This window comes from Macrosteles quadrilineatus, unplaced genomic scaffold (assembly GCF_028750875.1).
Source record: "Macrosteles quadrilineatus isolate MER2022 unplaced genomic scaffold, UCM_ALF_1.0 Scaffold_9__3_contigs__length_116548681, whole genome shotgun sequence".
NCBI lineage: Eukaryota > Metazoa > Arthropoda > Insecta > Hemiptera > Cicadellidae > Macrosteles > Macrosteles quadrilineatus.
In genome coordinates this window covers 80,141,003-80,163,956 of record NW_026542602.1, presented here as the reverse complement: position 1 = coordinate 80,163,956, position 22,954 = coordinate 80,141,003, and the positions used below count along the sequence as shown (strand labels likewise).

Below are 22,954 nucleotides of genomic sequence, written 5' to 3'. Positions count from 1 at the left end.
AAAAAAACTAAAAGAATCTTTTTATGAAACACTATGTAATTGCCTTAGAAGTAACACAACATTTTCAAATGGGACTTATTTTTTTCGAATTATTATAAGAAGTTAAATAAAAGTACCAAAAAATAAATTCTTTTAAAAAAGTTACTGTAAGCACGTTTTGACCTAGCTTATAAAGACAGGCAAATCATTATCGCTAGTAGGCCTAAACAGGCAAAGTATTAATACATTCTCTTGACTCCGACGTTTAAAGATTGTATGACTTTTTTGGCCCTATTGGTTCATTATAAAAGCACTTTGATAAAATGATTATCAAATGTTTATATTCAAAATAATTGGCAGTGGTCACTTATTGGCTCTGGGAGAACGAGTATACCAAGTGGATGGAAGATGAATGAATTCATTCATTTGCAGATGACTGTGTGATCAGTTCAAATTGTCTTACTATTAGAGTTTTTTTGTTTCAAAACATAAAATAAACATCATTATATCTCGATACAGTATACACTATATCGGCGTGGCGCGACTGTATGTTCGTCCAAGCAGGCCTGCAACGTCTTTGTACGTGTTTTAAATGTTTACGAGTCGTGTCGTTTTCGTGTTTTATGTTTATTTATTGAACAATGACGAATCCATCTGGTGTTATACAATACTTAACAAGTAAAAGTACTCAGCTGACGATGACTTAATGTGTCGAAACATGTTCTTACTGAAATTTACAATTCAGTATTAAGCTGTCTGACGTAAGTAATTCATCCTTACAATAATATATACAGTTCTAGCTTAACAATTAAAAGAAACATTTTCAACTTCACAGATAAATTAATCTATAAACAGACCACAACATAGCGCAACCATGATCGAGTCATGTTAAACTTGGGCGGACGGGTCTTTGGTGGGTGGTGGACACCAAATACACAAAAACACTGAAGAGGGTTGATTTTTGGTGTTGTGATGTGCTGGAAGTTCGCTGTGAATAGAGGAATAAGATCTTCCTGCAAATTATAACCAAGCTTTGTTTATCCATCAATCGTTCAATTGGTTTACTCGTTTTTTACCAACACAACAAGTGACCATTAATAGTTATTTGGAGTATGTACATTCCACGATCACTATGTCAAGATGGTTTTTATTTCTTTATTTACCAAAAATTTAATTTCTAAGGACCATTAAGTCACAGAAAACACATCATACGTCCTTAAACGTAAGAGTCAGGAAAATATATTAGTACTGGCTTTACCAAAGGGATTGCATTGATTATTTCACTAAACGCAGACTGATATAGTTTTAGATTTTTTCGTTTGTACTTAAAATTTACTTAATGTATTAAAATAACATAAATGAATGGGTAGCAACAACGTTAAATATAGGATAAGATTTTTCAAAATTTTTAGATTTTTAGATTTTAAGATTTAAGAAAAGGAAGTAACAGCCAAATTGAAGCTAGTAGTTAACGGGACAGCTTGAATTGTCTTCGATTGAAGTGGTCGAAGAGGGAAAATCCAATTGACCCTTCACAGAAACAGTTGATCTTTATTGCTTTGTTGACTTGTTTGCTCAACGTCTTTACTTGATAGGGCCAGGCTGCTTTGCTGATAGACAAGTTTTTAGTATATTACTTGAAGCAGACAAAACACCTGCTTAGTATTGTATAGTGTTACTATATTAACCCTAACTATTGGACTAACTATTGGAACTATTGGTTTAACTATTGGATGTTTTCAGATAAAAAAAACACGGGTATATAGATTAATAATAGTTAATTATAGTAGTTAATTATTGTTGTCGTTGTAAATTGGCATGGACGACTTGATAAAAAAACATGTTTTGACTAATTTAAGGAGGATTTTAACTTACTATATTACACAAAATAAAGATTTAGCGATAGAGTTCATATGTCAGTAACTCAGGTAAAGAAAACATTAGGTTAAAAAAGGTGTTGCAGCAAAAATAACAGATAAGCTAAGATAAACTCATTTAACTACTTCTGTGAGTAAAATATAAGCAAAGTTGTTGAATTCCTAGAATATTGCTGACTTTCCTTATTCCCGACACGATCTGCATAGATAAATTATCTCCGGATTCAGGCAAAATAGCATAATTATAAGACGTACTTGACTAACCATATTTAACATTGTCTATACAAACAAAGTTGGTTAAAACTTGATAATTTATAATAAGAATATAGGTATACGAGACAAAATATTAATAAAGAACTTCGTTTGACTATCGGAGCCAAACTAAAGTAGTAAAATAATCTTTTCAAGAATTTTTTATATTAGAAATATCAACGTATGTTCAATTAGATCCGTTGAAAATCCCTCGTTTAAGGATAATATAATAGTCACCATTATCTTCAAAAGTTAAACTGTAAAATTGTTCTCTAATCAAACTATTTAATTTATTTTAAGTATAAAGTAAAATGTTAAAGAACATTGTTACATTATTACAAAGATAATTGTCACACAGCGTTTATCAAATATGTCACGTTTGTTCTACTTCAGAGTTTTGACACCACAGCTTGACCTGTGTTCCTTTAAACTTCACAGACACGAATTTCAAGATCCATAATGCAGCAGAATAGTGGGTAGCCATTACTGTTCAGAATATAACTCGTAAAACACCCACTTGGAGCGCTGACTGTAATGGTTGCTCGTTTATTCTATCAATTTAAATATGTTTGATAAATTTTAACAAGCTTATTTATAGGGAAACCAATTAAAATTGAGATACTTAAGATACGTTGTTATGCTAAAGAAATCTTTTTTATCGATTGTAAAATATAAACAACGTACGGAAATTTTCCAACTTTAACCTCTTTTTACACGAGAACATTTAATTAGCCTAATAACATATGGTATAGTACTTAGTAATATTTATTGAAGGACCTAGTGACTACATAGGTCAATGAACTGTGGTGGGGAATCGCAGCGCTGACGAGCCGAGCACCAAGCCATCCCGATCATTTCCGAATGTGTGCATGTAGTACTGCCTATCGCCTGAGGACTGGGGGAATGAATTTTGAATCTCGCACATATTAGTTGACTCTGCTACTGTTATAAGCCAGTAACTGTAATAGCTATCTAACAAATTATCTCGGCCTTGTTCTAATGTATTGTTTAAATAGATAGGCTTACAGTTGCCGGTGGTCATATAATTGTGAATAGTGGCGCACCGGTGCAAAACATGGTGAAAATACTATGCCTACTCGTACGTCACTGCGTACCTCCGCAGTCACCTTTGGGTACCACTAGTGGTACGCTGCGTTAGAGAAAAATATTGTAGCTATATTGTTCAACGTGATTGTCTTACGCTTTATATAAAAAATGTTTGAACTTAAGTTGGATCCGATTACGGAGAATCTAGTTGCTATTGAAATAAATACAAGTAGTTACACGTTATTGGACTTATAATTTGCATAACATTAAACTTATTTCTTCTACTATTATAATGCGTTGGATGACATGGACCTTTACTTCCGTTAACAGCACACATCTGCTTTTTAGCCCACGCACTGACTCTCCACAGTCAGGTGTGTAATTGCTGGATGCGGCCCACGCACAGTCCCTCCACAGTCAGGTGATGTCATCGACGGAGGCGGCCCACGCACAGTCCCTCCACGGTCAGGTGATGTCATCGACGGAGGCGGCCCACGCACAGTCCCTCCACAGTCAGTTGATGTCATCGATGGAGGCGGCCCACGCACAGTCCCTCCACGGTCAGGTGATGTCATCAACGGAGGCGGCCCACGCACAGTCCCTCCACAGTCAGTTGATGTCATCGATGGAGGCGGCCCACGCACAGTCCCTCCACAGTCAGGTGATGTAATCGACGGAGGCGGCCCACGCACAGTCCCTCCACAGTCAGTTGATGTCATCGATGGAGGCGGCCCACGCACAGTCCCTCCGGAGTTAAATGTCGCCATGGTTGCCATCCTCGATGCGTTCACGACGAGGTCCAGACGTCATATACTGGTGGACGATATATTCTCTTGAGGTCTTGTGTTGTCTTGAGGTGTTGTGTGTTGTATATGAAGATAAAACAACAAGCTTGGTTTGTGTATATTTCTCTTTGGACGGTTGTATGGTTCTGTTTGATGTGTATTCCCAGACAAATGTGTATTCTCAGACAAATTTTGTCCTTTCTTTTCCTCTCGAGTCGATTTCTTCTCACATTCCTCTTATCAGTTTCAACAATATATGAACGATGGCTAACCAGGATTTTCACAATTTTGCCATGTCTTCTAAGGTCCACAATCCAAACTGGGTCTCCTATATGAAGAGGATTGAGAGTTTGCACTTTGTGCCTTCTATCATAGTTGTATTTATACTTCTCACACTATGTTTCTTCTCTCCCTTTAAGATCCTTTAGATCTGGTTTTCCATAAAGCAAATGTCCTGTCTGAGGCAATGTGCTTCGTAATCGCCTGTTCATGAGAAGCTGAGAGGGACTGTACCCATTCCAGAGGGGTGTCGTTCGATAGGCTAGAAGCGCTAAATAAGGGTCTTCCAAATTTTTCTTTAGAATCATTTTGGCAATTTTCACTGCCGCTTCAGCCTCTCCATTGCTTTGGGAAAATTTTGGGCTACTTGTTATATGCTTGAAGCCATAAACTTTGGAAAATGTCTTGAAATCTGAATGTTCAAGGACTTGAAATTGAGACAGTCAGACCTAACTTCTTCTGGAATGCCATGTCGACAGAAAAAGGCTTAGCATCTTATTATTACTTCTCCGCTGCCACCATGTACTATTTTACTAAGAATTAAGTAGATGCACTGTTTTATGTCATAACTCAAACTCAACTCACTTTATTTACCTTTTTACAAACATGGAATAACAAATAAACATATGATTATAATTATAGAAATTAACATGTGGTATTAAATAAACTGTTCTCACAAAAAAAAACATTTGAGTGTCAAATTGTAATTTATTTAGGAAAATGTTTTTTTAGCAAAAATGTTATTAAAGTCTGATGATTGTTACTTGTTACCGAAGTTATTGTCAATAGAATGTAATAAAAGAAAGTTATATCAATAAATGTCTAGCATATGGTTTACAATACATTTTTGATGTGAAATATAGAAACATACATGTTAAAAACTAAAGACGTAATTTGTGTGATTTAAGGTTCCTAAGTTTAATAAGCAAGCTCTAAATTAAAGGCCTTTGACTTGAACTTAGATAAATGTTGGCAATCAGCCTCCTCCGAGACAGTTGAAACCTTTGTAGGAAAACTTTGTTAAAACTTGTTCACTATTAAGAAAGCATGTTGAATTTTATGCTTACTTACTCTTTATATACTTAATTTGTATTGGGGCCTCGAAATGATCTGGTAGAGCGCAGGGCTACAGGTCCCAAGGCCCCGGGTTTAATTCCCGCCAATCGCCAATGGATTTTATCAATGTGATAATGCCGCGACCCTCAAGGACAGCCTGAAGTAATGTGTAAAACAGCTTCGAGCTAGAACCTAGCGTCCTAGAATGTAAAGGTAGGACAATAAATAAATGAAATTTATCCACAGACACTCTTAAAAATCGGCGTTCAAAATTGTGTTTCCGTCAAATTCCAATTGAATAATGCTTAACATTATCAATTAGAAGTTCCATCTCTGATTTTAAATTAGAGTAGATAACTACTGGAACAATTGTTGGTATACTTAGAGATGAGCATAACAGAAGTAACGTCACTAGACAGACAATCGCAAACAATCAAAATCGTTTTGTTAACAAGAATAGACACAAATATCACGGAGAACAAATAAATAATATAGAGGTGACGTCAAGAGCCAGACTGTTACAAACTCCTTGAAACCCAAAGTGTCCCCAGTACAAAGTAGTTGCTTGGGTATAGATGTATTTTAGAATTGCCATTTAACATAACATGCGGATAGCATTGATGAATCTTAATTGCACCATAATTAATATTACATAATAATGTTCCTGTAAACAAGGTAGGAAATAGGTCAGAAATAAGGATATGTGGTTGCCGTTCAAATCTGGCGGGAGATACTTGATAAAGGAGGTTAAATACAAACCAGCTGATGAGACAAGAATCACAGAGAAAGCAAAATCACCATCAGCAGTAATAACATAATCTTCTTCTTCACACCAGAAAAAAAAACAAATACAAAGTAAACTATGTACCGTACATAAATCAGACAATCCCCTGTTTAAACCTTTACGTTCGTAAATTAAATGATTAATAGAACAGTTTTTATAAAAATTCCAATATAAAAGTCATATCTTTTATGACCAGATTTGCCAAAGTGTGAGTATAACACATAAATTCGTGAAGTTTTGTCGTTATACATTTTGGCCACACCGATGTGTTTCAATTTTCATGTAAGCAACTTTGTATAAAGTTTGCATCGGCCCCAAGTGCGCTATTAACATCTCACCCTATGGATAGTTTACGAGACTATCACCAACCTACCTGAACTAAGTGTTCGGCTAAAACGGTAACATTACATATTAACTCTACTCATACTCTACAGGTTACATACGTCTGATAATTTGAGATAAAAAATAAGGATATATTTTCGTTTGATTTTTTTATGCTGTAAACTAGCAGAGTACCCGTCCTTCGTACGGGGTTGGCATATAAGTATCAAATGCTTATAGCAGTTATGAGTGAGGACATGGTTTAAGAAATTTCGGTTCTTTTTGAAGTTCGTTCGCTACGCTCACTCACCTTTAGGTTGGAGCTCGTTCGCTGCGCTCACTTGCCTTCAGGTTAGCTCGTTCGCTACGCTCACTTGCCTTCAGGTTAGCTCGTTCGCTACGCTCACTCGCCTCCAGGTTGAAGTTCGTTCGCTACGCTCACTCACCTTTTGCTGTTGTCATAAATGTAAAAGAAATAATAGTGCTAGTGCTGCACCCTGTTGGTAATCCTTGTAACTTTTAATGCTATTGAACATCATAGAACATAACCAACTTGTTTAATTGAAACAGCTGTTAAGATTCATTAATTCCATTTCTCATAAGGTTAACATGGGAAACTCCAGAGCCACTGGGGCGGAGCCCCGAAGGATTTTTTGGGATAAAAATATGCCTATATGTTAATCGGGAATGTGAGCTATCATCATGCCAAATTTCAGCCCGATCCGACCAGTAGTTTTTGAGATTAGCTCATACAAACACACACACAGACACCACCTCTTCTTTATAATAGTATAGATTACTGACAATATGGTAAAATAAAAAAGAAGTACGACATTCAAAATCGTAAATGTGATTGGACATGCTAATTAGTACAAAACTATTCTTACTTGTATAGCCATTGGCTATACACAGTTAAAAACGTGATGCAGGCCATGGTGGAAGTAAATATTTACTTCCACCATGATGCAGGCGGAGCAGAAGATGACCTAAATGTCGAAACGTGCGTCCTCCATAACATACTGGATTGATTGACGTCAGTTGTAATTATTAATTTAAACATCAATCCGTTTGCTACAAATCAATCATGATTCCATACGTCTCATTGATTAATACATTATTCGTATAGATTAGTAATATTTCTCTAGGACTAATAAAGAGTTGTAATTTTTCATATATTTTATATTGCATTTATAGTTTTAGTTACTTTGCTGATATAAACCCGCAATTCTTCAAAACAGATTTCTTCTAATAAGTTGGCCTCGTAACACAAGAACAAAACATTTAAGCGTATTTATGTAAGCAAACGAAATAAAATCATGATCAACACATAAAAATTTTAATGGAATTAAACTAGTGGTTATCTAATATCATTAAATTTTTCAACCCTCAATCTCTATCTTTGGGTTAGGTAAATGGAAATTAAATCAAATTTGTGGTTTTCATAACAAAAACTTGATAAATTTTCAAAATAATGAAACAACAATTCCAAAATATTAAAGTAAAAGTAGGCCTATAAGTCAAAGCTGGAATAGAAGAAATTTGTACACGGAACTCGGTCTATATATGATAATGATTATGGTTTTTTTTGGGGGTTTGTGATTTGGCTGTTATTCAAAATATAAAAATTTGATAACATGATCGCTTATAAACTTTATAAAAGCTTGTGTTGTTCAACAATATTGGAAGCCAACGCCATTGATTGCGTTACATTGAATGGTCTATTACGAGATCAATGGGCTTTTGTAAAACACATTTGCTTGACAAAGGCAGAATAATTAACCCTCAAAGCATGTGTAGTGTGGTAAATATATTTAGCTTGAAATTAACAACAACAATTTATTTCCAATAACATTTTAGTTAATTTTATTTCTATTTTTAAAAGTTTTTTTTATTCTACAAAGAAAAATATTCATTCACAAAATAAAATATTAATCGGCGATCCGTTCTAGTAAATGTTTATTGGTTTTTATGAATTATTATTATTTTGTATTTAAAAAGAAACAAAAAAAAAACTAAACTTACAAGTTTTTCTGGTGTAAAAAACCACACTTTTAACCCAATTAGAAAGTATTCATGGAAGGAGCAATTATTTTTATAAATATGATTTTTCTAATTTGAGAATATCAAATATTTTTTTAAAGTTTTGATTCTTTATTTTAAGATATTACAGTTGTTGAAATGCCGATCCTCTACCAAGCAATACTTCTAGTTGGAGAATCAATCCAATGAGTAACCTTATTTTGTATTGCAGTCCTTTTACAGATAATCTGCAAAACTCCTAATTACTTTAAGAATAATTTATTTGATATTGAATACCATAAAAACCCGATTTGAACGAAATTTTGTTTGTGTTACTTCCTTATCTATAGTTATGACTGTCTAATACTATCCTATAGTGAACCTTAGAAGTGTCGTATCAATATTCCCGACATGTGTGTCAGTTAACATAGCCCCTCTGTAACATATTGTTTGTATAATCATGTATTACAGTAATAATATCCTCAAAGTAAACACCTTACTAATATGTCATGACATCTGAGTCAAGTGCATCATAATTATTACCCTACATTATCATGTTCTATAACAGAAAGACTGTAATGATATTACATACAAGTTAAAACCTAACAAAAAAATTAATACCCACAGTGTTACTTAATTTGATATTTAGCATTTAGGTTTTTTTATACTTAATTGAAACATATAAATAATGCCGTTATTCACATTGGACAGACTTTTAAGGTAACTAGAATTCTTTTTGTTACTGATGATACGCTAATGAACACTAAAACATGAAGGCGTGGTTCATGTGCCTTTAAACTGTATATAAATGATTTGTTGATTAGAAGTCATACGTGTACTATTTTATGTTTGGATTAGAGTTACGGCAACCTCTCTTATTTTGGAATTTTATTCTGTCTGATGCATCAGTGCCCATCAAAACTTTATAATAGAGGTTTATATACCTATATTTAGAATGACAAAATTTATTAAATTACTGTAAAGACTGGAGTTGACAACTTCAGCTTGACGGGTTCACAGTATGGTCCATAAAACATTGTTGTTGATTTTAAGGGTGGTGAGCTTTTATCAAAGTGAAATATCTAACCTATTTTGATTGGTCTGATGAACAAACTAGGACACAAACTTCAACTGAGTCTGACATTTTCAGAGAATTTGAACATGGCCATAAGTGAAGTGGTTAGAGGAAAAACAACTATTAACATTATCAATGCTTCATCTATAGAAATTAACATGCAAATTTAGAAGGAAAAATAAATTAAACTTTATGGTGTGATTTTTGGATCCTCATTAAATTTATGAACCCAATATCTCATTTCATTTACTAACCATCCACGTTAACTAAAAATTGACATTAAATTCCATTATATTCCATTTGTTTCGCACAGTGAAAGTAGGCTACGATCTATTGAATACCAATGTGTAAGAATGTTGTTCAAGTTAAAAATGTGTAAAAGTTATTAGTTAAAAGTATGAGAAAAACTGAACAGATTATTTTCCGTATAAACAGTAACAGTATGATATTATTCAGACATTTTTGTTGATGTTTTATACATGTACATGGTATTTGTACAACGTCATAAATGTACAGTTTGCAAATAAAAGAAAACTAACATAAATAATCTGTTTACTCGTATACAGAGTGTTTATTTAATATGCTAATAATGAAGAATAACTAAACCTTTATGTCATCATCATTTTCGCGTGATATTTTTAAATTATTTGAGGCTTTATTGACTCATTTCGAATTCGTAACGTAAATACTATAATGAGGGAGGATAATTAATGTGATCATCTCCTCTAAGGAGTTACAGTACCTATACAATAATGAGGTCATACTGTGAAATACTCCGGGACATGTAGCAGTGATCTACTTAATAATGAAAACTTCTTTCAAATATGGAATGAATAACCATCAAAATCTTCTCATGTGCCTATTTATACAGTCTAAAAATATAATTGTTAATTTATTTTTTGACTTTAAAGAAAAGTTGTCGTTTATTATACTTTAATAAAAAAAATAATTACAAGAATATTATACTAACAATCCTGTAATTTGGACTTGGGTCATTTGGATACACAATACATCAAATATATATTTTCTATCCAAAATTTTATTTTAAGTAATGTCTTGAATGTTTGCAAGCTAACCTTATGGCAACCGATTTAAAATAAGGTCTCAACAGACGGGTTTTCAGGGTGTAACTTTCACAAGTAATAGTTTTATAATTATTAAGCTTATTGAATAGAATAATTTTGAAATCCTTGCCCCAAAGATTTGAAATAAGCATACACCGATGAAAAAAATCTATTACCCAAATAGATAAAGTATCAATTTTTTTTTATAATCTACCAGATAGTACATAGTTTGAAGAACAAAACACGTTAGACATTTGACGTTTCCTGGTTTGTAAAACTAAAAGAGTAAATTTTAATTTTTATAATTTTATTGAAAACATTACTATCATCTTATAAGATAATACAACGTATGTATTTACGTATAACTGAGATGTTTTTTTTGTATAAACATAGAAAAAGAACAACTATTCTAAACGATAAAACTGGTATTTATGATATATTTAAAGGTAATAAAAAGTGGAAACACCTTTTAGGAAACATAGTTTTTATCTTAAAAAATAAATATACCAAATGCAATCGAAATCCTCCGTTTCCATTTGTGTTAAATCGGCCTGGATAAAGCAGAAGACTCACGAAACAGACGAGGCAACTTGCCAAATAATCTTCCAATTTATTTTATTATTTTACCAGTAACAGTTAACCCAAGATTTCCTGCTGGCACTGATACAACTAATGTTTCCTTTTCTTACGCAATGCCTATTATTGAATTTCTTTGAACTTAAGTAGTAAAAACGAATTTCATTAAACATTTTGCATTTTGTAATTTGCTAGTAAGACAGAAATACAAATAGACTTGGTTGTAGAGCAAAGAATTTTAAAATGTTTCCTTTTGACATAATTAAATTCACTGTGTAGCCCCTGAACTGTTGATTAGACTAACATTTAAGGTACATACCTTCATATGAACTGTGGACGTGAAGGTATGTACCTTAAACTTTAGTCTTTTGACATATGTTTAATTGATCCTTCTGTCCATCTAATATTAGTCTACTTGCTAATATGTGTTTTCATCGACCCTCGACAACATTTTATCTTACGTAAACTGTTTGGAGGTACTTAATGTTTGTAGTTGACCATTTCTAAGAGAAATTTACAATTCTCCCTTAATTTCAAGTTTTACTATTCCCTACTATATAAGTTTTACTATAGTTTTATTTAAATTTTTTCGTCTTCGTCAGTGTCGTGTTTTTGTGTTTTTATGTTTACGTGGCCAGACTGTTATTCAATGTAAAATATTTGACGCGGTTGCCAAACCAACAATGCAACTAACTATGGAATAACCTAGTGCAACAGCGGGGCAGAAGAAGGTCGAAACGTGCGTCCTTCATAAATATAACTGGATTGATTGACGTAAGTTGTAATTATTAATTTACTATTCCTATTATCTAACAAATAGTGATTAAATTCACACAACATCACGCGTAGATAATACCAGTTTAGCTAGCAATCGTTTAAGCTGTTCAACGCATTCAACTTACTTAGACCTAAAACAAAACCTATGTATTGCAACAAAACAACACACACCATAACCTCTTTCCTTAACAATACAAATACTAAAAGACTTTTAAAGTTGTAAAGTTCAAAGACAATTTTCCCATTGTAGGTACATTTTCCTTGAGTTTAAATAAAAAAAATAAAAGGTTAAAAGATGAATTTACTAGTTCTAAATCTGTTCAATGGGTAATTATCTTCCCAATAAGCGGGTTTAATATGTTTAGTTAAATAAATATCTATAAAAAAGGGGAAAAACATAAGCCAGAGCATAATTTACAAATGAATTATCTATCCAGTTATTGGTTTGATATGAAGTAGCAGAGAATTTAAAGTAGGATTATGAATTTCTCTTACGTGCTTTGGCATGTGAAATGATTACACTCTAGAGAATAAAACGTGATACGAATTAATCCAATTCAGTTACAATGTTATCTTGTGCCAGATGTATGGTCCATATTACGGGAACACCATTCATTATAGTTTTCTGTGATCTTACTTGGCACTCTAAAATTGTTTGAATAGCTTGGGTTAAGAATCTAAAAAAACAATGTCTTGATTTGAATTGTGAAATTTGTAATACAGCAATGACGCTTAAAATACGATAATCTCTTTATTAATTAATTTTCAATTTTAGAGACAGCATTATTGTTCAAATAGTTATAGAAAATAGTGGTTTCCAGAATACAATTTTAATATCCTATTTACTGGAACAGTAGAGCCATAGATGGACTTAGTGGAAAATTCTCAGTGGAAAAGCTATTGTTTTTCAGACAAAATATAAAATTTTTTTTGCGTTTGATTAATCCTTAAGCTACTGGATACCCTATGCATAAGAATAATAAAATGAAATCAAAATAAAATAAAAGCGTTTTTATATAAGCAAAGATATTTTATTTACCATCTCAAGCCATCTTCAAAAAGAGAGTTTACAAGATTAGTTATATAAAGATTTTACAACAATTCAAGAAGTTCTAATTGCTACACAATATTGTAACTACAATGTTTTACATACTATAAAAGCATAAAGTTTACTTTATAATACAGAGTGAATCTTAGTTATTATTACACTTTATAAACTATAAATGAAAAAAACCATACAACCTATCATCACAGGATGAGAATCATTTAAAAAAAGAAATTCTTAAGTTTTGTGTGACACCACTTTGGTAAACATAGCTGCAAAATTAGCCTCTACAGACATTTTTAAACTTTAACTACAATTTTAAATTAATTACACACATCTACCTCTCTGAATCTTAAAACTTAATACTATATGTTAAATTGTCAAAAGTTATAATTATACCACTAGGGGTCAATTAGTTCTATAATTTACCGCTCAGTTATTGCTGTTCACCATTATTGTAAGCTGTGATTAAAATGACTTCGAAAGAGCAAATAGGGTTCTTTGTTTCGGAGCTTCATGGATTTTAATATGTGTAATTAATTTAAAATCGTAGTTAAAATCTAAAAATGTCTGTATAGGCAAATTTTGCAACTATTTTTACCAAAGCAGTGCCGACCAAAACTTAAGAATTTCCTCTTTTCAATGATACCATTTAATTGTTGTTGTTCACCATTATTGTAAGCTGCGAGGAACATGACATCGAAAGAGCAAAAAAGGTTCTGTGTTTTAGAGCTTCATTGATTTTAATTTGTGTTTAAAATTTGTTTGCAACTATTTTTACCAACGTTGTGCCAAACAAAACTTTAGCATCTCCTCTTTCAATTGATTCTCATTCCGTGATGATAGGTTTTATAGTTTTTCATTTATAGAGTTAAAAAAATGTAACAATAATTTGGAGTCGACCTGTATTACATTTTACTTTTTCATCTAAACATCCTGTTCAAATAATTCAAGCTAAATAACACTAGACAGTTTTGAAGTTGAATTAAATGCTTTTGAAATGTTATACAAAATGATAATTTCATCATCTTGTTAATGCTCAATCACAGAGCCAAGAATAAATATTTTTATCCCTGATCTGTGTAATAATAAGTATTTTACCTCAAACAGATGCGTACGTAATCTCTAATCCAATTTAGTTTACATAAAATATATAAAGTTAAGATGTGAATTCCCAATAAATAAATTAAAAACATTTTTATATTAGAATTTGATGGATAGTTATGTATAAAGTTATGTATTTTTAGGTTGTGTTAGTAATATTAAATATTGAAAAGATTCTAGTACCTTATTTTGTTGATGTTACTATTGCAATATTCGCAGTTAAAGATTAGTATTATGAAGCTGTCTTGTCTCGCCTGTATGATCAGGTAGTGCTATAATTGAGTATTAATCTTGTGGTTGGGTTTGTGGTTGGCCTAAGCACCACTACTAGACAAAGTTGGTTGACACTTAGTTTAGCGAACTTACTCAATCGTAGACAAAAAAGCTTCATTGAAATTTCAACGCTCAACCTTCAATGCAATACTTAATCCTATCAAGGTTATAGTACAAATTAAAAGGTTATACTACTATATCTTTAAACATTATTTTTTATGAGTAACATTATATACATTCTTCATATGAGAAACTGTGTAAAAAACACTTAAGCATACCTTTTTGGTGATATTTTCTTCAGCTTCGAATCATATAAATTAACCACCCAATATTAGTTTTAGTATATATTTGTAGCCATTTACAGAGAAAATGTTTTTGCATTTTCTATTAATTTCTGATCGTTTAAGTAAAGTTCGATGAAACATTATGCTTAAGTACGACACAATTAAGACATCAGACACGGCTGATGTTCTAAACTATTAAACTTGTCGAGCTCCTTTGAGAGTTTCGTTAGCTTTGAGAAGCATCACTTGTTCATGTATAAATTAGCCTTTTACAGGGTATAAAGCTGTAAATTAGTTTACACGTTTGTGTTTATTTATGTTTCTAAGTTCAAAATGAATATTTACGTTTAATCTAAAAACGTTAGCTTCCTTGGTTTGAGAACGTATGCAATAATGCCAATATTATGTGACAGAGAAATATAGCATTACCAAAGAGATACAATTCCATTGCTAGAAGTTTAATATTTACTCCCTCATAATATTGAGCTCTTAGTTTTAAAGAATTTTAAATGGAAGAGACTGTTTTACAAATGAACAAACATAATATTTGAATAATAATATCTTGTCCTTAAGAATTTATTTTGGAAGATAAAAAAATGTCATAAAATACTTTCTTGAACTATGTATTGTTGCCGAAAAGCTTAGTTTACGATAGGAAGATCATAAAGATGGGAGGTTATGACTGCACTAACTGTCCCTGCATTAGTGATGCATGTAAACAGGTGCTCTGTAAGGTGCTTGAATCGGTAATGGCCGTTAATGGAACTGGAGCAAAACACTGACACGCTGAAATTAATCTCTTATCATGTAAACACATTTTAAAAATTGTAAAAAATAGACTTATAGTGTTTTTATTCATTATAAGTCATTAAAACATTTATTGTCTCTACAAATTATATGTTTACTAGTTTTAATGGCTAATTTAATGAAAAAAATTCGTAAAAGAAATGAAGCGAGTTTATGAGGACTAATATATTAGATTTTGACAACACCATGAATTCAATTTTTTAGCTTGATGAGAAAATGTTTTGTTCTAGTCTCGTCAACAGACCTCCGACTTAAAACAAGATTACGGTAATTGATAGAGAAGGCGCCCGTGGCAGTCCTGATTAATTTACCTAATAGTTTTATCTAGCAATTCATTTAAAGTTTACCTCCTGGATATAGGTATACACATTTATTACTTTAATCTATGAGCTCACTAATTGTTCTACCATGTGAATAACTGTACCAACTTCACTTGCATTTCTTTATTATTATAGTTGATCGCATTTAGGCGAATAAAAAAAAAACATATTTATTTTTTCATTTACATCATGATAAAATTACTGTGGTTCGTTATAATTTAGCATTTTATACTGAGAGAATAAGCTTTTAGCTCAAAAAGGATAAAAACTACTAGATCATCCAAGTGTTACAAAATGTGTCAAATAACAATTTAGGTTTCTATGTGTGTCTATGTGAGAGCTTTTTTCCAATAAAGAAATGGCAATATGCATTGACAGACAGTCACAAACTAAACAAAAACATACAGACATTTGCACCAGTTTATTAAAGGGATTTTTCTTAGATATATCATCTATATCAGCTATAATATTGTCAGCTATAATATTGTAACAGTGGCAAAGTAAAATTTGTGGTTATTCTTTGTTATTTACTGCACACGGATGAAAATTAGCTTACTCTAAAAGTTTGCTGCGACGGGGGTGTTTAGAATGAAAAGAAGTTTACAAATGATTATAAAGGTAATCAATATATGTTCGTAGTGAAAAGTATTCACACATCCAGTATTTAAAATAGTTCGTGTAATTTGCAGAATCCACACATGATTATATTTCACCATACAAGCCCAGGACAGGTCATTCGAGATGCAAATACCTTCTGGTGCAGCAGTTTGCATCCATTACAAATGCAGGGGCAGCTAGTGGAGTAATAACTTCTACTCTTTATGACCCTTGAGTCATAAAGAAGATTGATACGTGGGAAGCATTTAATCGAACAGCTTTTACACTGGCTGAATAAATCAAGCTTTTGATTGTGATTGGTTAAAGATAAAGTTCGTGCAAACTATTTGCTTTAATAACCCACCTTTAACAAGTTGTTATCAATAAGAATTTTAAACTGATATCCTATATTTAAAAAAATAAATGTTATACTTAACATCATTAGTTGACTAACGATAATAATTGAATCTTTCTTTTGTGGTCAATATATATACATATAAAATTGTTTAAACAGAGTAAACCGGTATTACTTTAATATTAGTTTGAATAGCTTTCCCTATAAAAACAACTCCTCTCTTAAACATGTAAAGTGTTTGTTGCCATTTAATATTTATCGAATCATTCGTGTTAGCAAAATGTATTTTGGCATTCAAAGTTTTAGTAAACACAATGCAAAGCCGGGTCGCCGGAAGGGTGGCGACGCTAGGTATAACGAACACTCAACTTGATTACGTTTTAGGTGTTGCCCCTAGGTCAATATCAAAGTATGGTTTTATTTTGTAAGTTTACGCTGTTATGTTATAGATTATATTTTACAGATTGCAATTTTCGTAAATGATTTAGCCTGAACTAATTTGATATTCGTACCTACTTACATGACCAAGAGGCATGCCATGTTGTAGGAAAGCGGATGGACAACTACCACTGCCGAGAGGGAGCTTAATTTTGTACACCAACATTTGTATCAGATAAAAATAAATCGTGTCACAGCGATTAATGTTTCCTAAAAGCTTCCCCCTTCACCTTGGCCCTGATTCATACTCCGATTACTTCCTGAAACCTTTGAACAAGCCTGACGGGATCGTATACTCTTACATCTGTTTTTTTTCCTTTCAAATATGAACTATGTCGTAAATTTTGCAGACAATGCGTTTTGGTGACTAGACAATACAGATGAATTCCTTTATGTAAAAAAGGAAAAATTATTCACCTATATCTGGAAATTCGTGAAGTTTATCAACACCTGACTGTGACAAACATTCACACGAAGCAATCTATGGCAGCCATTGTGTTAAACTGATGGTAACATGTTATGATGTGGGTAGTGTTGTAGTATTAATGTTAGTGTTATCCCAGTATTGATTCCTGGGTCAGGCAGGTAACAGCGTTTGTGTTACAGTATCTCCTCCCTATATAACCATACCTTTACAGAAAATATATTTGTTCTATTAGTAATCTAACACGCGTATATGCTGTTATTCTTTACTCTAATCCGCCCATACTTTATTCAAATTAGGTTGTTGAATTTTAATAAATCTTAAAACGTTAGATAAAGGCTTAGTTTTGTGGTTTCTTTACCTTTTACTCGATGGGGATTATTTTATCCTACTAATTCTTTTAGTATCCATTTAATAATTGCTTAGTGAAAAAATTTCCATGATTTGCACAGTAAACAGGAGATGATATAATGTAAATTAAATACATGAAATAAATTTAGTAAATGGTTTCTTATCGTTTTTACCAAAATTTCAGATGCTTCGCATTCTTAATGCTAAAACTTTTAAATATAAATAAATTTTCCCTACACTTACACACAAAACAAACACACGTTAATACTTACGAATTTAACAGATCTATTTAACAAATTACTATTTAACTAACTAATTAAAACTGTTTTAATGTAATGGACCTGCTAAAACATGCACACACCTGTGAGCTAGCCCTTAAACCGTATTATGTGCTTTCAAGCTAACAATTTTAGTGTAAAATGTAAACACCTTTTCTGTATTTTGTAATTACAGAAAATGATTGTGCTAAGGAATTCGTATGTCAATGTTTGATTCTCTAACACTTCATCAACTTAAGATCAAACACTTAAGAGAAGAAATTATTGTTATTGAGTTAAATAAATGAAATAGTCATTTTGGAGTGTTCTATCACTTAAATTCACATTATTCTTAAACAGTTTTAGAACAATTGAAGAGACTATTTGAATTGTTCCAATATTTATAAACTATGATTGGACAATATTTTTGCTATTATATATTGACAAATGTGTTTATTAGTGCCGTACTATACAAATTTAATTTAATTCAAACAAATTGTTAGTTTAATATAGTTGATTTTGAGGCACAACCAGCCTGCACTGTGGTTAAAGAGCTGTCAATCAGTGTCTATTATCGTCAATTAATTAACTAACGTTCTTGGAACAACCATGTCTGAGAAGAAGTTAGGTTGGGAGTAATTACTTGGAATTTAGTTAGATCTATTTAATGATTTATGTTAGTTTCCTCATACTCGGTGATGATTAACAAAAATTCTATCTAAAAAAAAACCACTAAGTGGTAACACTTTCCCCGCCAAGTCAGCAATCCAAAAAAGATAATAAATCATTACTTTTTCCGCCAAGAAAAACAATGTAATGTATGTAAGTTTGGCAACTTGGCGGCAGACTTTTGCTCGATCACTTTAAAAATACCATAAAACTAGTTTCATTGAGCAAGTATCTCTCCCATTAGTACATTGCTAGGTGAGAGCTTATTTTACAAAACTTGACCTTATTTGTGCCACATTTCATAAAATCATAATAGTGATGGTTTTATATTTACTGATTACCTCGAAATTATTATACTTAGTTGGACTAATTAATTAGAGAAGTTGATTTGTGAAATTATCCACGAACGTAACTTAAATAAAAAAAAAACCAAGCAAAAGTCTGCCGCCAAGTTGCCAAACTTACATACATTACATTGTTTTTCTTGGCGGAAAAAGTAATGATTTATTATCTTTTTTGGATTGCTGACTTGGCGGGGAAAGTGTTACCACTTAGTGGTTTTTTGTTAGATTTTATTTATTTTTGTAGAAAATTAACCGTTCAAATAAAAATACTCTTTTCTCTGAAAAAAAAAAAAATAAATTTTAATGCTAAAGTTGACTGAACTCTCGATCTTCCGGTAGTCTTTGCAGAGGGTACCGGTTTTGTACTCTCATCCTGCACTTTTTCGACATTTTTGGTCTGGCACCACTTCCTGTCTCTCACATAAGGAGCCGAAGAGGAGTCACAACTTGTGTTGTAAAGTGGAAGGTCAGACCTGTACTTCTGCCTTAGTCTGTTGTATTCGAGAATGGCGGATTTCTGAGGCTTCACATATCTTGGGTTAAAGTTAATAAGATGAAGCCCTTCTAATGAAGTCACTCGTGACAAGGCAACATATGATTGGCCACATGTAAATATGGACTCCCCAATATCAATTATTACGCTATTTAAGCTGAGGCCCTGGCATTTGTGAATTGTAACCGCGTAGGACATCGATATCGGGAATTGCTCTCGATACACAAATGCGTTATCCATCACTTGAAACTTGACGTTTACTCGCTGTAGGTGATGGGTAATGCCACAATCAAAGTTAATTGTCACTGAGTCTACGTCATCAGAATTGTCTGTATTAAACCTCAACCCCGTTACTGTTCCAATGGCGGAGTTAACTAGCCCCACAGTGACGTCAATGTTTCTAAGCAACATAACTTTAGCACCAACCTTAATAGGAATAATTTTCTCCATACCAGCCGTTCTGCTGCAGTCAGAGTTGTAAGAGGACAGTATCTTTTTAACTTTGTTTTGTTGACGAGGTAGACAGTCAACTGAGTCTTTTGCAACCAAGTTAACGACAGGACCACTTATTCTATTGACCATTTCATCATTTATTATGGAGCATTGGTAACCAGTTGAACAAAGACACACAGAATTGTTGGGTAAAGCAGACAAGTAATCTCCTAATAGAGAAAGGTTTTCACAAGCAGTTTTTCCATTAAGATGTATTTTCTTGCTTTCAATTAGACGGATGTCCTCAACGGTCATATTGCCTACTCTGACTTTGCTTAACACATCATCAAACTTAGAATCTTGAGCTTGTCGCATGTTTGTAGTAAGTTCATCATAAGAGAACTGTTCAGACCAGATGTTAACACAAGACAGAGAGCCAACAAAAGAACTAAGTTTGCTACTGTCAAGTTCAATGAATGGGGAGTCTTCGTGTACTGGTGGAAGTTGTAAAAGGTCTCCAAAGAGCAGTATATGTTTTTTACCAAACCAGCCGTTACTTTGGTCTGAGGTGTTGAATATTTCACACAATCTGAGATTTATGTACATCAATGTTAGATTGGAGACCATGGACACTTCGTCTATTATGAAGAGCACCACATCTTTCAGGTTGGATCTCAACATTTTTAAAACATCATCAGTAAGAGCTTTGTACTTTGGAGTTTTTCCATGCTCAACTGGCAGCTGAAACACTTTGTAGATCGTAGAACCATTGATGTTGTAAGCACTTAGTCCTGTGGGAGCTGATATTGATGTAGAGGCTTGAAGACATTTTTTAGTCCAAGAGCTGATAGTTTTTATGAGAAAACTCTTACCAGTACCTCCCACACCACTAAAAAAATGTCTCAGAAATTTATCTGTCCCATCAGAGTTTGCAACAACTCGTTTGACATAATCAAACACTCTCTTTTGGTCGTCATTGAGTTTTGGTATTTTTTCTCAAACGGCTCGTCATTCGGCGACCAATTGCTGTCCCTGACAGGCTGGGATGCGGGGACAGGTTCATTAAAGGGCTGAAAGGCTATATTGGATGGATCAGCAACCTCTCCTTCTTCTGCATTGATCTCTTCAACTCGGTTTTGAATTTTGTCTCTTGCATTCTCCGATGCCGCAATAATGTCTTTTAAACGTTTGTCATAGTTGAAGGCTTGAGTGAGAAGTGTCCGCTTGGCCATAAAAGCATCTGTGTATGTTTCATGAGACTCTTTCAGCTCATCAGTAGATCTCCAACAAAGAAACATAAGAAGTAATGCATGGTAGTATTTTTCAGGATCCTGAGTGGGGCTGTACTTATAGTGATTCAGTAAGCATGGTCTGACTCTTTTAGTGAGGAATTTGCCTGAATTCAACTTATGCACTTCACGGTCGCCTTTAGGTGGTTGAGCAGCTATATCGTACCATCTCACAAAGTCGTATAAGTTCATATCTTCTAGTTCGTCTGGTCTAGTTGGGTAGTGGTCATCAACCCACGACTCGTAGAATATGTTCGTTGAACTTGGGTCCATACTTCGTATCTTGTCGATTTTTTGTAGTCTTTTGCGTCTGGTCATGCCTACATCCAACCATCTTATTGTTGTCTCCGGGTCCGTGCCGTACAATGGAATGCCCAACAGTGTGTCACTAGCTTCTAAAGAACCACACTCACGGTTGTTTAAAGCTCTAAGGCCAACGTTAAACAGTCTACTAGCTAATGATTTTGTAGAATTAATCTCTGTAAAAACTTGGCCAGCATGACTTTGTTCACTTTTGGTAGTGTACTTTGTGACATACCAATGTAGGATAGAAGTGCTTTCGCATACATACTGGATGTCCACGTTTCCATTCCAAGCTAGCAACACGGCCGGGTTGTAGTCATTGACAAAGCTCTCGCTTGGTGTTCTGGGTAGGTCATAAAGACGTGACTTAGACTTGAGAGCTTTTCTGCCAGCTACAGACTCGACAACGTCACGCAGAACAAGATTCCCTGTGATTGGCCGGAGGAACCCGAAACGACAAGCCTTACGAAACCCGGTTTTGGTTTTCTTTGTCCGCATACAGTACGAGTTGTGGTGATGCATTTGGTAACTTGTAACTCTGTTGTTGAGAGTAGGTGAAACGGATGCATTTGGAACATTGCAAGTAATGTACTTAAGGATAAAGTCGGCTACTTCTGCGTTGCTGGACGTCCCCATTACAGGAGCATTTTCTACCCACAGAAGAAGATGGAAATGTTGGAGACCTCTGCTTTGGTATTCTCGCCTGTAGAAGTAGTGACTTACTTTTCCTAAAGGAGCAGCATCAGAGACAATAAAATCCAACATTGCCTTGAACTTTATATGGATAAACCGTGACGCACTGATAGGATCCATAGCCACAAATTCACTAGTTTGTTTTTTTTCTGCGCCTGGAACACTCCGGTTAACTTCCCTAATGAACAATGCCATGTCATCCCAGTTCCAATCGCTTGGGCTTATGGTTAAAAACCATGTAGCTGGTCCATAATGCTGAGCCATGCAATTGACACCATTTCTAGGCTGTATCCAGTACTGGCTAGTGTTCCTGAGTTTGGAGAATACTGATGTCAGGTTCCCCTCTAATTCTCCCGATGCAAGGTTGTTCAAACAGTCTCTAGCACTAAGAGAGCCACTGAATCCAGTGACGTTGAGCTTGTTTATATAGAAACATATGTATAAAATGTGATTGCATCTGGTGGCCTACTTAGCACCAATTTATAGTTGACTTAAAATTCGGGCAGATGAATATATTTTTCCTACAGTCACCCGACAAAGTTGGCTTCCTTGTACTGTTTATAGTACGGAAAGCTGCTAATTGCT

General features: G+C 33.5%; 1 protein-coding gene across 1 annotated transcript; it reads right to left on the bottom strand.

Annotated features, from left to right (window-relative positions):
* Window positions 1-19,465: 19,465 nt before the first annotated feature.
* LOC129003595 (uncharacterized) lies at window positions 19,466-22,564 on the bottom strand. Its single transcript, XM_054431893.1, has 3 exons — window positions 21,043-22,564; window positions 19,914-20,902; window positions 19,466-19,573 (listed from the first exon to the last, which is right to left on the bottom strand). Exons 1-3 carry the CDS (start codon window positions 22,562-22,564, stop codon window positions 19,466-19,468), a joined length of 2,619 nt encoding a protein of 872 aa, XP_054287868.1.
* Window positions 22,565-22,954: the final 390 nt, after the last annotated feature.